The 18,819-nt window shown below is 34.5% G+C and overlaps 1 protein-coding gene across 6 annotated transcripts in view; it reads right to left on the minus strand.

Annotated features, from left to right (window-relative positions):
* LOC131437571 (trichohyalin) overlaps nucleotides 1–18,819 on the minus strand; it is a 76,757-nt gene that overhangs the window by 24,856 nt on the left and 33,082 nt on the right. For all 6 annotated transcript variants that reach the window (XM_058607027.1, XM_058607028.1, XM_058607026.1 and 3 more), the window contains exon 3: nucleotides 12,201–13,861. In XM_058607027.1, coding sequence (XP_058463010.1) covers nucleotides 12,201–13,861 — 1,661 coding nt within the window. The remainder of the gene's footprint in view (nucleotides 1–12,200; nucleotides 13,862–18,819) is intronic.

Consider the following 18,819-nt stretch of genomic DNA (forward strand, 5'->3'; position numbering starts at 1 on the left):
AAATTTATTTTTTCATATTAAAGTACAATCCTTCCGATTAATTGTCGAATATAATTTCATTCAAATGGCTGCCTCGGCTGGCCTTGCAGTACGCAGCTTTATTTCAGCTATGGCTGCACGAATGTTGTCCTTCAAGGCTTGAATTGTCTCTGGCTTGTCCACATAACACTTATCGTTGAAAGCTCCCCAAAGATAATAGTCTAACGGCGTCAAATCACAGCTCGGAGGCGGCCAAACAACATTCGAATTTCGACTGATAATTCGATCTTCGAGGACTGTGCGCAGAAGATCGACCGTAGCGTTGGCTGTGTGGCTCGGAGCGCCGTCTTGTTGGAACCAAATGGTGTCCAAGTCTTCCTCTTCAAGTAACAGGATCGCTAATCATGGTGCGGTAGCTCTCGCCGTTGACCGTGGCGACGGCTCCTGCTCATTTACGAAGATAAATGGGCCAATGATGCACCAAACCGTCACTCTCTGAGGATGCATCGGCTTCTCCACGATAACGTGCGGGTTTTCCGTCCCCCAGATGCGACAATTTTGCTTATTAACAGACCCGCCGAGATGAAAATGCGCCTCATCTGAGAAGATGATTTTTTTGAACACATTCCGCAACATTACCATGATTTTCAAAGTAAAACTGCACTATTTTCACACGTTTCTCAAGCGTATACACAACCATTTTCGTTCAGCGGAAGGATACAACTAAGTTTCTGTCAAATCAGAAGTGACATTGAGGTTACTAATGTCGAAATAACCGCTAGTTCAAAAATAAATGTTAGATGGCGGACCCTGTAGATTTCCAATGTCTTTGGTACTTTATTTTCATTTACAAATGTTAACAAAAGGGAGTAATATCTACTCAAATTTTTTGAGAAGCATATTTACCCAATATGTCGTAATACCCGTTGTATTCAATTTTGGGTCAAGGGAGATGACAGTGTTGAGTTAATTCCGATTCCAGTTGAGAAATCAGTCTTGTGATGAAAATTCACTCATATTGCTACTATGACAACTTAAAAACTCTTCGAAATGCCCATTATTCTACATTAATGCAAAAAAGACATGATACATCCGTATGCATCTCCACAAAATATTAACGCAAATATCACAATGGAGAGAAACGACTGTCGACTCAGTAACAAAGTTTTTTTCTGTCAACTTGAATGTTTTATTGCTTAGACTTTTCTCTACTTTATTTTTAATTTTGCTATTTAAGTTCTTACTAGTAAGGTTCAAAACGTGAACTCTTTTTCCATTTGGTAGGAAATCAAATGAAAGATAAAAAGTTACTTGCTAGTTTTGGCAAAGCGGTCATAATTTTTACATCGCGAATTTGCGGAAATAGTTTTGTCATTGAAAAGTGATAGATTTTATTCGTATAATATAACGACACACTATTGTTTACAAATTTATATATATATATATATATATATATATATATATATATATATATATATATATATATATATATATATATATATATATATATATATATATATATATATATTTATTTATATATATATATATATATATATATATATATATATATATATATATATATATATATATATATATATATATATATATATCTATAAATATTTGGAATTACATGTTAAAGTTTCTTTTTTGTATTCTTATTACATTCCAATATTTTCTTATTGAATTACAACATTTTGAGGAGACATTGTTCGAGTGAAATAGACGGAATCATGAATGCGGTAATTAATTTGCTATTGAGCTCATTTTATCTATGGTATTCAAATTGGAAAATAAAAGTCCGTGTTGGTCTATTGAATACATCAATAGCTCCTGCAGACTCAATGTACTTTCCTGGAACAGAAGAATGATTAGGAATGTGTTTTACACCTAGTACATTCAACATCTAATGACATTAGGGCTTTTTAGAGAGCAAAATGCTTTGAAACTTCTTCCTTCCGTGCTTTGAAACTTCTTCCTGCGTCCTGACGAATAGTTTCAGTGTTCACATTTTCAATACATGGAGTTACAAGCTATTACTCCTAGAATAATAGGTTGAATTAGAAATGAATAGGCTAATAAGTTGACTTACCATCTTTCAACCTTACGAAGCGTTTGTGTTTAATTAACAGATTCGACCATAACTGGTTTAAGATTTCTATTGAAAATGAATTCAACTCACTGATTGCTGTCAATAATATTATTATACGTGTTGTCATAGCAGCAGAGATGTCTATCTCCTCTGTGTGACGAAGAGCAAGCAAAATTTCTCCCCTCGCACTGACAACTTCAACGAGAGCTCTTCTCTTTCACATTTATACACCACTGTTGTGTAAGTGTGCACGCATCATGAGTGCGTTTGTTTATTTCCTTTTACCTCTTCCACTGAATCGCACCGAAGTGCTAGAGCATTAGCTAATAAATTCTCTGAGGTGGATGCAGATACTTTCACAGAGGTGTACACGCCGGTGAGCACTCTGCTGTATGGTTTTCGTAGATGAAGCGTGGACACGCAAAATCAGCAAAATAAAACAATTTATCGTAAAATTTTCGGTTTTCCTTGCAAATTTTTCATAGCAAGGCCAGATCTACTCTCTATTAATTGAAGTTCACAGAAGTGTTCGCTCACAATCACGCGCCAGTGGTCACTTGGGTGTATTTAGACGAGAGCGCGTGTGAGCGATTCATGCGAAGAGAATGTGTTTCACTCGCGCCAGCTGCTTTAACCACAAGCACACACTCAAATGCTGTCTATACGACACTGAGAAGAAGTGCGTTTTCCTCTTTGTGCGGTGCTTCGTTTTTTTCATCCTCGGTGTGGCAGAAATCTGACTCTAGCGTTTATCACTCTGGTGAAATGCCATCTCTGCATAGCAGTAACCATGCTACATATGCAGCATGCTAAAAACTATTCATGAATATTCATGAAAAGTGTAGATAAATTGATGATATACCCAAAAAGATCTGAAAAGCGAGGCCTACTTTTCATATTCTTTTTATATTGGAAAAAAATGACGCGTATGAGAATCAAATTAAGCGAAGTTACGTAAAACGCTAGTATATTTATCGTTAGAAACAGTGAAATGAATTACTGTCATCCCCCTCGTTTTGGGTAGGTATGGTTTTTACGAAACAGTTTGACTTTTGATTCGATTCTTTAGCGGCCCTTACACGAGCATTATTTTTGTCATTTTTAATGATGACTAAGTAATGATGTATTTCAAATTTGACAGAAATCTCGTCATTACTGACCATTACACGTTCATTAAAATGATATTATTTTTTATTAATGACACTTTTAATGATCGTCCGCTTTTAGAGCCACAAGTAAGCGTCTTCACACACAAATAAAAATTCACATTCAAATCACTTGAAAAATCACGTAAAATGGTTCCAAATGTCTAATTGAATATTATACGTGACGAAAATGAATGTTATGCGAGCATCCCCTAAAATGAATAGAGTATCATCAGTTCGTTTACGTGTATTGACCAAACATCAAACAATGTACGTGTATCCCCGGTGTGAAAAAATCAATTTTGAAAATGGTGAACAGTGAGTCCTTCAAGTGTAAGTAGTTTGAACATTCGCAGGAATTTTTTTTTGGTTGCAATTTTTTACTACAAAGCAAAATGAATTATGATTTTGATTTAAATTTATCTGTCAACTGTGCCCGTTTTGTAAGCCTCACAAACCCACACCCACGATGTTAACGGTAGCTGGTGGTTTTTACAGCCATTGAACTTCTGTGCCACCTCCGGTGAAACCCTCAACGAGTGAACACGGTGAAAATTTGAGTATTTCGCGAGAAAAGTTTTTCACCCGTACTTTTGCGTCTCCACGTTGTCACGCATCGAGATTTCCACTTGTAGTCCAGTGAAAAGAAACGAAAATTAACTGGCAGTATAGCCCAACTTGCTGTGCCATCAATCAGTGTCATTTCAAGTGAGGTGACACCACCCAGAAATGAAGAATAGGAAGAACTTCTATGTAGATTTTCTGAAATAAATGTTTTTATGGTAAGAATCTTAATGTATTATATGAAAATTTCGAAAATCTCCATCCAATATTTAATATAAAAGTTTTCTGGTATCTGAATGTGATATGAGTACTACACTACATTTGATATATGAATCAAATAATTTTTACTGGATTGTGCATTAAACAGCTTTAAAATGGCAGTCCATTAAAACCTACGTGAAAAGTAGATTCCGACCGCAACATCTTAGAGCTAAGGCAGTGTGTCTTATTTAATACTAGCTGACCCGTCGAACTTCGTCTCGCCTAAAATTATATTTTGTAATTTATATTTTCGGACGGCAGAGTGGTCAAACGTCTAATGTCGTTGACGTTTCTCTCCATTATGTTGCTGACTACTTGGTCTACAATGAACGGTTGTACGAATTCAGAGACGACATATTATTTTCCACACAAATTGTCATCTTCGAATGCGATAAACATAGATAGCAGATCTGTTTTCAACAAATGGTGTCGACATATTAGAATAAGAGTGGTCCTGAGATGATTAAAATTTAATGGCAAATCCTTGGAGATTTTTTTGAGATTGTTTGTCCAAAAAATGCTCCTTCGCTAATCTGATTATTCTATATAATCTTTTTTTAATGAATGTTCATAGCATTGCCATTACAGGATCAATTTTTGAATCCAAAATTTAGCGATAAATTCTACATTCAATAATTAAAACGATAATTTTATCCATGTAGTGTCCTTTAACTTGTACATGAATACTGAAGCCGTCAAATAATCATAGTCATAACATTAGTTGAGTCAAGACATCGTTGTGCTGAGTACTCCGTCTAAAATTAGGGAATAAGTTAACATCTCATAATCAATATCATACAAAATTGAAGGAAAAATGTGCAATACTTCTGTTATATCGAAGCGAATATGTGAAATAAATATACCAGTTGTCCTTTTTTTAGCTAATATGTATTTGTTCAAGTAACCCAAAGTTCGGAAAGAGGGAATGATTTGTGTTAAGCTACTTCCAAAGTAAATGAATAGTATCCTAAGCCACCCGTTTTCAAGTCATAATCCACCGTTCAAAATTAACCAAACGCAACTGAACGAACTAACTCGGTGCAGCTGAAAAAAATAGCTCATAACTTGTTCTGTACCTTCAACTTGCCAGAAACTCCTCGTCTACTTTGAAGCAACAGAAAAGTGATTATTTTCATATATTGTAAAACTTTTGATTTGTGAAACTTTTGATTGCTTGCTATAATTTTAATTTGATCTTTATCTTACCAATTTGAAAATACTTCACAAAAATAAGCAACTTAAAATCAAATGTTTACGCTAATCATCATTAACCGATTGGCATTTAATTGCCATTTATTATGTGCGCCTATCTACATAACATAATTTGTAAGATAAATGCTAGGAACATCTCTTTGTTTGTCCTCATTGTTTCAACAGCGGAATCGTATCATTGATTTTCATCTAACTGATTACATGGCACACATTGCATCTAGTAAACGAAATCAGAACTTTTGCTCCTGCTTACGGTATGGCTTGAATAGTATATCGACATAGCTAGAACAGTAATATGCATTCCACCTAGTCATTTTGCAAACTATTATTTTGATACTCAATTAAACACGTGGCTCGAAATAACAAATCATATACATCAAGTATGCCTGTGAATTCTCCACACGAAACATCTCGTTGCGCGCCAAACAATTTTTTCAACGATCTAGTATTCCTATCTTCGGCGGCCGAACATTCATGCAACTCGTTATGCGCCAAACACCTATCAATGATCTAGCAGTCATTGGCGACTTTTTCAGTGGAAAATTCCATTGTCCATACAAAATAACTTTATTGGTTTTTCCCACTTTTCCGGTAAGTTTTCCTAATTTTTTTGATGTACGAACCCGGTGGGGGTAAAAACTGATCAAACAAAAAAAAAATCTTCTCGATCCGTCCATCCGTTCTTACGTGATGCGATTACAAAGAATGATCTCTGCATTTATATATATATATATATATATATATATATATATATATATATATATATATATATATATATATATATATATATATATATATATATATATATATATATATATATATATATATATATATATATATATATATATATATATATATATATATATATATATATATATATATATATATATATATATATATATATATATATATATATATATATATATATATATATATATATATATATATATATATATATATATATATATATATATATATATATATATATATATATATATATATATATATATATATATATATATATATATAGATGTTATAAACAAAGTAGGGCGGGAAATGTTCACATAACTTTTCACGTAACTATGATTGATCGGTTTTTTTAATGAAGAAAAGAAATGTTTTTTTTTCTGGAAATGTCAAAACCCCTTGAATCAAATTGTTTATTTTTCGGAAGAACTATTTTGCACTAAAAAATTCTCGTCAACATGTAAACATATTTATGTGAAGTACAAATGGTCGGGTAATCGATCAGAAAAAAAAATTTACCCGTACCCGACCCGTACCCGAGTGAGCAGTAAATTTTTTTACCCGTACCCGACCCGTACCCGAGCGAGCAGTAAAATTTTTTACCCGTACCCGACCCGTACCCGATTGAAAATAAAAATTTTTACCCGTACCCGACCAAAAACCCGTCGGGTACGGGTACGGGTCGGGTTTCGGGTAAAATACCCGAGACCCGACCATCTCTACTGTGCAATCGATGTTTAAACTAATGGTTGAGGGTAGGTTGGTTTCGTCACAATTCTTGAATCGCGAATATGTGCACACCTGAATTTTATTGTTGAATCTCGGCGAAACAATTACCGAGATTTGCACAGCCGAGCGCTTGGTAACCGTCTCGCAAAATGTATTATTACTGGGAATCTCGGTAATTCTCAATTAGAAACTATCAATTGTTGCCGAACGTATCATAAAAAACTTTGCAGTTAGCTCGGCAAAAGCGATCCGAATTGAATCATGAATTACCGAGTCATCAGTAATCGAATAGAAAATGATTTTTCTTTATTATTGCATAAAATACCTATCACAAAAGCCAAATTTGGGGAATAAATGTATTTTATTAATGCTCACTTTAATTCAAAATAAAAAATTGCTGTGCCGAAAAGAAATATCACAAAGAAAAACATTTGTTCCTATAGTGCTCCTTCCACGTGGAAATAAACAAATATTCAAAAGTATGTATATAAAAACAACTTTTTCACGCAATACTGAAAACTTATATTCCGTCAACCATCTTCAAGAATCCTCACGTCAAGCTAGTCATTATTTAGTAACTTAAAAAATCACCAACAAAATTGAGAGCCCATTAGCGTTAAACACACACATTCAAACATTTAAAAAACAGCAACATGTGTGTGTGGATAACAAACACACACATTTTTTCTGTCTCACACACACATACATTTATTTACTCACATTTCGAAGAACTGAGTCAACCGGCATATGATTCTCAGCCCCCGATTCCAAAGTCGGGTTTCACAGTAATCGCATGCATTTTTTCATATGTGCTTAGATTCGAGAAGAGTAGAATAAATTACTTGTAATAGAAATCGTTCCGTGATGACTAGAAACATTGTTTCGTACCGTTTTGTAACATTGTTTTGTGAACGAATGAAACATTTTGTAACATTGTTTTGTAAACGAATGAAAACATTTGAAGTATGAATGTTATAATATTATATTATAATAACATGAGCATGCAAACATGAAATATAATAATCCATTTTTGAAATCCTTATAGGAAAATATCATTCACTGTTACGCTCAAAATAGAATTTATTTTTATTCAGCACCATGTCGACGGTTTTCATCTATCTCAATTGAGGATGATATGTTTTTCCTTGTTTACTGAATGAAGTGAGATACACATTATTTGGCAAAGACAATCACAATGAAGGAAGGAACTCGCTCAACCAAGCGCGTAGAAATAGACTTCATTATTCTACTACGAGAGGACATCTGCACGTGTTGGGTTGTCGTCTATACAACACTTATTGTGGTACATATACACTAACTTGAAGATCTGTTTATATTGTGATTCTGTTGTGCTTCTCTTGATTATTTTATATCTGACAAGAGTAGAATAGAATAACTTTCAAATCAGATGTAATGTGATAGAACACTTTTTGCCCATTCTCATGTATCTAGTGATCATATGAATTTTTAGATTAAAATAATGATCAATTAGTTTAATAAGTGTAGAATTTCTCATATTTAAAATTTACTTGGAAACTTCAATAATAAAATAATAATGTTTTTTTTTAACTATTCATTCCATAACCCATTCAGAAAGTCTGGAAAATGTGTGCGAATTGAATAGTGGAAATCTAGAATATGCAACAAATTCTACAGCTTTTGCTATCTGGAGAAATCGTCTTGCCAATTAAGCAGTCCTGCGTGTGGAACACAAAGCACATTTCATCGTACATGTTCAGCTTTGCACAAGTGCTACGGCCGTTCTATTGTCAGTCTCGCTTCGTGGTATCATTTGGCGAGAGAACACACATTTATCAAGCTCTCTGTTTGCTCGGCTGTATACTGATAATGTACATAAGAGATTTTATTGTGTCTTGTTATATCACTTGGATACAGTCACGTACCCAGAGAGGGGGACCTGAGGGGCCCTGGCCACTCCCGAAATCAAAATAGTAATGAATGATGCGAAGCGAACAGTGTCAAAACTGAATGAAATGGAGGTTAAATCCCGGGCACAATAAAGGACAATAATAAAAAAGACACTAAATTATACTGGATGACCGAAAAGAGAGAGTGCGCGAGCTTACCATAGTTGGCAAGATTCTGCAGATGAGAAAGTTATCCTGCCGCTGGATCCCGTATATACTTATTTAGAACTAAAAAGGCGAACGCAAGTGCACTTCGAGTACATGTTTGGAGGGATTCATTATTATACCTTATGATAAATAAAGAGTCACAATTTTCATTTTAAAATTCCCGCGCTTGTCCAATCGGTAAACTTTTATTCTCTCAACGTTGGCAACACTTTTATACACATTCTGTCAAATTTTGACGCATATCGAGATGATTTCTAACGCAGATAGTGACCCCACATTCATCGCATCATCGAATGCATCATAACTGGTGATGAGGTGTGGATCTATGGATATGACGTCGAAACCGCACAACAATCGACCGAATGGCACTTCGAAGGTGAGCCGTTGTTCTGAATTTGCATCCATTATAAAAATCGCCACACGAATATTTTTCAACTTCTTTGTATAGACGCCAAACAAAAACTAATCGTACGATATGCGTCAAAATTTGACAGAATGTGTATAAAAGTGTTGCCAACGTTAAGAGAATAAGTTTATCGATTGGACAAGCGCGGGAATTTTAAAATGAAAATTCCGGTTCTTTTTTGATCATAAGGTACGCTAGAGAACAATTTACTCGACAAAGGACTGAAGTCGTGCTTCGAAGCGGCACGAGTGCATGGAAGGCTGGGTTTCTATGATTGTCATGGTATACTTTTGGAGGATTGCCTCAATGCAAGTGTTAGCGTGCATTGATGGAGCGATTAAAGACCAGCTCCAGTTACTTGCCCAACCACCTTGTTCACCTGATTTGGCCTCTTATCTAACTATCATATGTTTCCAAACATCTCTGAGAAATCGATGTGAGTTTCGTTTTGGAATTTTAGATCGCTACTTCCGGAACCGGAAGTTAGAAACCTGGACCTGAAATTTAGAACATGTTTTCCGTTCTACACGAATTGGAGTAAGGGAGCTATCTCGGACCACTTATTGAAACCTTTCACAAGTCTTGTGGATTTTTGTGCTCTAGAATTGGACATTTAGAAGATCTTAGACATGTGCGACTGAAATGGCATGAGAGTAAACGCTAAGAAATGTAACACATCTACCTTCTCTCGATCACATTTACAATTTTAATTTAAATTCTTAATAATTATAGTTCCAGTGTCTGTTGAAAACACCCGTAAAAGGCGTACCGAAAATTATGTACATAAGCAACCCTCAGTAACATAATATTTTATCTTAGGGCCCCACCCGAAACGAAATCCTGGGTACGGACCTGCTTGGATACGCCTTATTTTTGTTTTGCTCTATAGTACAAATATGAATATTTTTAAGTAAAATAAGCAACAGACAATATCCACTAAAATTTTTATTTCGATCAGTAATACGACGTTTTGTGATGCAAGAATATCACAGATTCTGACGATATTTTACAGCTTTGTAGCAAGTATTTCATACTCAGCAAAACTGGAAACTTTAATGACACCATCTGCAATCAGGAGAATAATTTTTGTTTTAGTCGAAGAAAAATGGTATTTTTGGTTATCTACTTAATACATGGCAGTACTTTCTTATGTAACAATGAACATTTCTACAACTGCAAAAAACTGTTCGAACAGCGAAATCTACTATTTACTTATTAATTCTAGGCTGCAAATAATAAGGCAGTGTTTGGTATACAAATAAATCGTGAGGTTTGTTTTTTAACTTTGTTGTACGAAATTGATTATTAATGTATATGAATATAGATTTTGCGTTAGATTTTTTTTTGTCTTTTAAGGCGAATCAAGAAACGCTCTAGACTTTTGCGTATGACATATATATATATATATATATATATATATATATATATATATATATATATATATATATATATATATATATATATATATATATATATATATATATATATATATATATATATATATATATATAATTCAATAGCAAAATTTTCTTTGAAAGATAAGATAAGAGTTTTTCGAACTTTTTCATATTTTAGCTTGAAAACATGCTGTTGTTCTCACGGTTATACGAAGAAGATTTTATGAGTGAAAAGAAGACGCTTAAACAAGAATATAGATACGATATTATCCGATCAATTTTAATACTGCTATCGCCATATTTGTAAATTTCTTGCAACTTATAGTACATCTAGTACTCTACTAAACTCTTTATAATGTATTAGCGAATATTGTTAGTTTACATTAAAATCAGAATATGTAATAGTAATATAATAATGTTTAGCTCAACTAGTATCATGATTTGCACAAATTTACAGATGAATACTGTGCATCTATAGTGACATCGTGTAGCATTTATTATACTAATCTTGTGTGGTACAAATTTGCAGTTGTGAATAGTATGAGGAGAACATGATTATTGTTCATACTATTACTAATTTTACTGCATATATAGCAAATTGAGTTCAAATACCGTATGTTAACCGCTTTCCGCCTAATTCAAATTTCATGGTAGTAAATGTTTGTCAATTCTTGATTTGCTTTGAATTATTACGGATCAAATTTTAATCTGATCTGCGTTTACCGATGCACAAGCATAAGCTTATAGAGAAAAATTAGTAGGATATCAACATTTTCTCCCAGTGTCCGAAAAAGCTAAAAATAGATCAAAAGAGTTGACAAGAATTTGATAACAGGTGTAGGCCCAGTCAACAATCACTAAGAGTAAGAATGATTACAGACTTTCTCGGTTTGTTTGAAAATGATTTGTCATCAGAGCATAGCCCTGCATTATAGTGATTCATCACATCCTTCAGAACAGGTTCACTATGAATATTTACAATCAATAATATTTTCTCTTAAAAACTTTTGAAAATAATAGTGATGAAGTGGATTGTAGGTGTACAGAACATGCTTTTGGGTGATAAGGATAATAAGTACTAGAAGGATACAAAGATTGGTTCAACATATGTTGGAATGAAAACATGTGAGGACGATGAAATTGTGAACTTTCAGAATGTTTAATAATCAAAAGAGGGATAGGATTTTTTCGGATATTGCTATATCTTATAAATGTTAGAGTTGAGTGTGTTAATCTTATATGTTAATTTTTTTATGAAACCAATATATTTCGTATGTCTGAATCATTCGTTGGCATGATTTTACCTTATGTAAAATCTAATGCAATCTACTACAGCTGAGTAACATTTTGAAAAATGTAAACCGTTTGGCATATAATGAAAGCTGGTAATTAGCCAAGAATTAACCACGAGTAAACAACAGTTGTTTCAATTGACTGGCCTCTTGATTCATATTTTCGATAAAAGTTATCAGTTTCCGCCAAACTTTAGTATTCACACAATTCAAAGTACTATAAATTCGGCATTTTGTACATCATGTAGGATTGGTATAACAACAACAAAAATTTTTCACGTACCTCATTTTAGACCAACGTTCATCGATGCCGGGTTTGGTGTCCACGATAAGCGTCAAATCTTCCTTAACTTTTGGTGTTTCGGTATTTAGCACTTTCTCTTCGATGGGTGTTAACTGAATCTTATTTTCTGCCTCTATAAGTAATCGTTCTTCAGCAGGTGTTAGCTCAAATTGTTTTCCGATGACTGGTGCATTTTCCAATGTTTCATTATTAGAATTTTTACTATCCGTTTCATTGTTAGGGCCTTGATCTTTAGAACTTCGAACCACGGAGGGTATAACATTATCTTCAGCAGTGGCTAGTTTTTTGATACCTGTATTATCAATACTGCCGGTGTCACTCTCTTCCGCTAATGTAGATAAGTGGATTCGTCTAGCTTCTTCATCCGAAGATGTAGAATCAATCGAAGAAATAGGAGCCATTAAACCAAGATAGGGTATCTTGTCTTTATCCTTCTCATCTTCCGAAGACTGTTGAAGAATTTCATCCAATCTTTTCTTGCGACTTAGCATATCATTGGCTACTTGTTCGTCCTGCATCTGCAGAGAAATCTTGATTTTATCGTTGCCAAGCATTTCTCCAACGATTGGATCAAATCCATCAACTTCTTGTTGCCGTTTCAACTTTGTTTCAACTTTAGATTCGGGTATTTTTTCTAACGATATTTCGTTGTCTTCAATGTCTTCATAATGATGTTCTTTCTTTTTGCGTGGAGCCTTTTTAGGGGGTTCCTGTTTTGTTTTTATCGCTAACACTGGTTGATCTGTGAAATGTTCAACTTCAACGTTTGTTTTTTCTTCTGTGGAAATCTCTATAGGAGAAACAATGATTTCATACCGCAGCTCTTCAACTTCCATTCGACATGAGTCAAGCGCGTCTTCGATAAGACTATCTTTATTTAAAGAATCTGCATTCAATTCTTGCACTGGTAAATCTATTATTTCGTCCGGTACAACTGTTGTGGTTTCTACAGTTATTTCTTCGGGCTTGTTAGTCTGCTCTTCATCTGTATTAGAATCCATAACGTCGTCGCTTGGTTGGCGTACTACATATGCTGGAATCTCACGGTTTCCGAATCTAGGGGATTCGCGTAGTGCAAGGATTTTATGTTCTGGTAAACTGCTGGGTGGCTCCGAAGCTGCTTTCCTTCTTCGGAGAGTATTCATTTGGACTTTCGCTTTGTCGATTTGTTTATCAGCCATAGATTTAGCTCTCTCCAAGGATCTACTAACGAAAGCCCTTGTTCTCTTGCTTTGCCTTGTTAGACTGTTACTGAAACTTCGGATACTGGGATGATCTTCCAGGAAATGTTTTGCATGAGCTTTAAGTTCTGACTTCAATCCTTGTTGTTCATGAGATGAGGTTCGAGTTCTGCTTCGTCTTGGAGATTCGGGATGACCATTACTTGTTCCAGGAGTGAGTGATAAATTGATTTCATTATTTTGAATTTCAAAGGAAGGTGGCTCAGCCTCATGTATTTTAACAGGTTCGCATACGCTTTCCATTTTAGCTTTTTTCTCCGCATGAGGACTTCCATCAATTAACTGTTCTTCAACTTTACGTCGACGATTCATTGGAGAGTGTTCGTAACGCAGAATAATTTCGGGCTCATCGTCAGGACCAAGCGGTTCTTTATAGAGATGTGTCCATGGATATCCTCCCTAGAATTAAATAAATTAATACTTAAGAGTTATTAGGCCATTACTTTCTTAAATGTTATATTAAGCGTTTTGCGATAAGCATTTGGCTTTGTTGCATACATTCAAAACTTTAATTGTTACATTATTCAAATTTCGGCCAATATCTTTCAACCACGAATTTCTTAACTATCAAGCGGATTATGTTGAATTGCTAGTGGCATAAAATTTCAACCTGAACTGTGCACTGACGAGTTGAAGACGAAACGTAAAGCTAACGAAATTGGTTATGTGCTCTCCGAGAGATTGATAGGTTTTCGATCTCTTGATGCACTTAACGTAACAACACAAATTTATTTTGAATATGCAGTAGTATGAGATAACAACAAATATGTGAGCTATTTTCGTATTCGGGCGACTGTTTTGATGCAGTTAGCTAAATAACATTTATTGTCTAGCCCCGTTTGCAAGCTACTATTGAATTGTGGATCAAGTTGAAAAATCAAATCACTTCCGGTTCCGGAGATATAATAATATAAGTAGTTTTCTCGAAGATGACTCAACGAGTTTCGATAAACTTAGGGTAATTTTAAAGCTAACATTGTTGATTCTTGATTTGGAAGACATAATCTTATAGGTGATGTTACCAAAAAATCCCTGTGTTTTTTTAATGGACCCAAATTTCTCGGACATGAAAGAATCAATTTCGAAGTACTCGTTTGAAATCTACTATTAAGGGGCGGGTAGGGTCTAGCACTTTTGAAAAATGATTATTTTTTTCTTTGTATTTTCTTGTAGTAAAACATTTCAAGAATATTCTGTGAAGTTTTCAAGCCTATCGGAACAAAACTCAGTAAATTATGGGCCTTTATCTTTGCTTATCTTTGCTCATCATGCGAGGAAGTAAGAGCTCGGCACAAAGGCCCAAGACTTCTGCTTCGATTGACTTAAAACATGACAAAACATTCTTGAAATGTTTCATTATGTTTCATTATAACATATTATAAACTTTGAACTTGGAACAATCACCAAAAATTAAAAAAAAAAAAACAAACAGAAATGTTGGGGTCTAGAAAAACGTCTACTCTAATGTCGTTTTCGCTTGAGAAAACATGAAACTGCCCCAGGGTAGTTTCATCAAACAAACACTTTTCACGAAACTGTGTTGTCACTTAGCAACATGGTTTTGAGCAAACCTGATATAAAAAAACCTGTTTTAATCCACCTAGTGGTGTAATGATGCCTTTCTCATATAAATCGTACTATCATATATAATACTGCGGTATTCTTCAAACTAATTTTCTTCGATTATTGAAATAACCGAAATCGGTTTGTTTGACCGTCTACTGATTAAACTATCCATTGGAGAAGATTTGAGGTCGATTTAGACATTTTTTATGGCTTTACGCCCTTTTCAGTGATGGTATAAAATTTTTAACACACTTTGCCCTATATTTCCTGAACCGGATGAAAGTCAGAAATTACGTATGGGACCATAGGACCTTTCATTTGAACATAAGTCTGTGAAAATCGGTCGCGCCATCCATGAGAAAAGTTATAACACATATTTTCATTTTTTGCACATTTTACCCCATAACTCCGAAACCGGAAGTCGGATCCAATTAATATTCAGGAATTTTGTATGGAACCACAAGACCTTCCATTTGAATCTAAGTTTGTGAAAATCTGTTCAGTAATCTCCGAGAAAAGTTAGTGCAAAAAACGCACATACACACAGACATTTTGCGTACTCGACGAACTGAGTCGAATGGTATATGACACTCGGCCCTCCGGGCCTCTGTTCAAAAGTCGGTTTTCACAGTGATTGCAAAACCTTTCTATATGAGAAAGGCAAAACAGGTTTGAAACCGACTTGATTTTCAATTCAACAACGTTGAAACTAGGTTCGAAACTAGCTTCAAACAAACGGTTTGACAGCAGTTAGGGCGGAAACTGGGTTAGGTTTGGTATCAAGCGAAAATGGCATAACTATGCTGCTTTGATTTGATCACTTTTGATTAGTCTGCGCTGAGATACAGTGGACACCGCAAATCAAGATTTTTAAGAAGCGTCCTCAAAAATACCGCTTCACCGACTGATTTCTCAATATTGTTCCACGAAAAAAATACAAAATGGTGTTCGAATGATGCTTTTTATCATTAAATCATCATTTTATCATTAACATTAAATTCTGAAAAATTCGCAAAAATGATGATTTTTTCATCATTTAGATCATCCCCCCTCACAGTACTAATGATTAAGTATAGAATCATGTAGGTAAATGTTTTAATGCGACTTTTTAAATGGCCAGAGAAAGCCATTATCACACCAGGAGGTGGATTAGGAAGGGTGTTTTTTACGTTATGGGTTTAGAGAACTTACACGCAATTGAAAATTTCGAACGATTATAATGACGCACCAAAACAAAAAACTCATGTCATGAAAATAATACTTCTGCAAGAAAACTTATTAAATATCATGTTGAAGTTCGAGAGTGTTTCAAAACTATATTCAAGTTTTTTTCGGTAGATGGTATCATAATCTAGAAAACACATCAATCATACCCCGTTTTTCCCCACCCATTTCCCTACAGCACTTTCTCTATTTACTCGACTAAATAGCAAATCTGGAGTAGTTTTCCCGGAAAAATAGCAAATGCTACTTTTATTCATACTGACTCAATTGTTGTGTAGTGTAGCTTGTTGTCCCTACACTACCCTAGCAACCAGAAGTTCCAGAATTACTTAAAAAATCCACTTTCTTGCTGCCTAAAAGTACACGCGGAACTTTTGGGAACTTGAAAGTACAGATCAAGTTCCGCGTGAACTTTCTCGCTGCATAGAAGCTGAACAATGTATTCTAGAAGCAGCTTAGAAGTTCGTTCGGTTGCGTGTGAGAAAACAATTTTTTTGTATCTTCCTTAAATTACCAGCAACATATTTTATGTATCCATTAGATACATTACTAGAATATGCGTATTAAATACTAATGAAATAATCATTATGACGAATCTAGTAGCACTGGTTTTATTCCAATATATGTCAAAATAATTTAGAGATTACACGAAAGCGATACTATTTTACAATTCTGGAAAAATGCAGAACTATTCGCTTTATATATTGGCACTCCATGAGAAATGCTAAACAATCTGCTAAAACCATTTAAGATAAACACAGCAAAGATTCATTCATTCCAGGATGAATGATGAGCCCCAACCCCAAAGAGTAAAAAACCTCCGCTATTCTAAATCCCACAAAAGTATTAACTAGGACGATAACTTGCATTGACTATCACAGATTTGAACTGTTCAGGTTGATATACATTAGTTGTATGGCCTAGCTTCGCATCCCTTAGTACGTCGTGAAGGTCGTGAAGTAAAGTTCTTAATTCTGTCTATTCTTCTTCCATGTTTTTGAGACTGTTTGTACGTTCAAATCTATCTTCTGTTTTTTTCTCCAAACTGTCATTTTTTCGCTATTTTATTCGTTTATCTTTTTCTCTCCATTTATTTATAATTGACAATGATGAACAATAATTATGATGGAATGAGCCTCTAAATGTGAAAGGCCTTAATTATTTGAGTAATGAAACTAGTGTCCTAAATAAACAACTCTGGAATTTGGATCTGAGAAAAAATGTTAATATTTTTTTCATGATCTTGAACGTATGGGAAAGAAAAGGAACACACACAAAATAAGCCTCAAAACATTGCCATTATAGATGGTTTTGAAAAGTGTTCTGAAATAACTTTTATTCTGGCGCTGCATTTCTTTTACATCTTTTATTTAACCCCGGCTTTAACTTATTTCGTCCTGAGTTGGCGGTTCAATACATAGGACGCTGGTCTTACAAGCCAATTGTCGTATGTTCGAGCTCCGACCTGGAAGGCTTCTTAGTGTCAGTAGGATCCATAGTACTAGCCATGCAATGATTCTGTACAATAGGAATCGGCTGCGAAGTTCGTTGAAACAGAAAGACCAAATTCCACAAAAGTAATGTAATGCCAAGACTTTGCGTTTTTAACTTATTTCGACGGTTTCATTAGTTCACATAAACCAATGATAGTTTCTTTTTGATTACTTTCTATTCTATTAATAACTTTTTAATTTTCACGTTTATTTACAAAATATTCGTGTAAAATGAAAGATAATATTTCCATTTCTCTAACAATACAAGATATGTAGCGAACATTTGTGTAATAAAGCAGATATAGTCGAAAGAGAAAGTAAACAAAGCGAATCTGTCAATAGGCTTTTTAGGCTTTTAGGCTTTTTAGGAAATGTTTACGTCAATTTACTATCGTTCGCCAGAGATTCTGCATTTGTCAGTCTTTAGATAATTATATCTAAAAAACTCGTTTTGTTTATAAACATTTAAATAAAATTTTTTATAAACATAATAAATACAGGGTGATTTTTTAAGAGCTTGAGAACTTTTTTAAACAATAAAACGCATAAAATTTGCAAAATCTCATCGGTTCTTTATTTTAAACGTTAGATTGGTACATGACATTTACTTTTTGAAGATAATTTCATTTAAATGTTGACCGCGGCTGCGTCTTAGGTGGTCCATTCGGAAAATCCGCTTTTTTATCGACAAATTTTGTTCAGCGATGAGGCTCATTTCTGGTTGAATGGCTACGTAAATAAGCAAAATTGCCGCATTTGGAGTGAAGAGCAACCAGAAGCCGTTCAAGAACTGCCCATGCATCCCGAAAAATGCACTGTTTGGTGTGGTTTGTACGCTGGTGGAATCATTGGACCGTATTTTTTCAAAGATGCTGTTGGACGCAACGTTACAGTGAATGGCGATCGCTATCGTTCGATGCTAACAAACTTTTTGTTGCCAAAAATGGAAGAACTGAACTTGGTTGACATGTGGTTTCAACAAGATGGCGCTACATGCCACACAGCTCGCGATTCTATGGCCATTTTGAGGGAAAACTTCGGAGAACAATTCATCTCAAGAAATGGACCGGTAAG

The sequence above is a fragment of the Malaya genurostris genome, chromosome 3 (assembly GCF_030247185.1).
Source record: "Malaya genurostris strain Urasoe2022 chromosome 3, Malgen_1.1, whole genome shotgun sequence".
Lineage (NCBI taxonomy): Eukaryota > Metazoa > Arthropoda > Insecta > Diptera > Culicidae > Malaya > Malaya genurostris.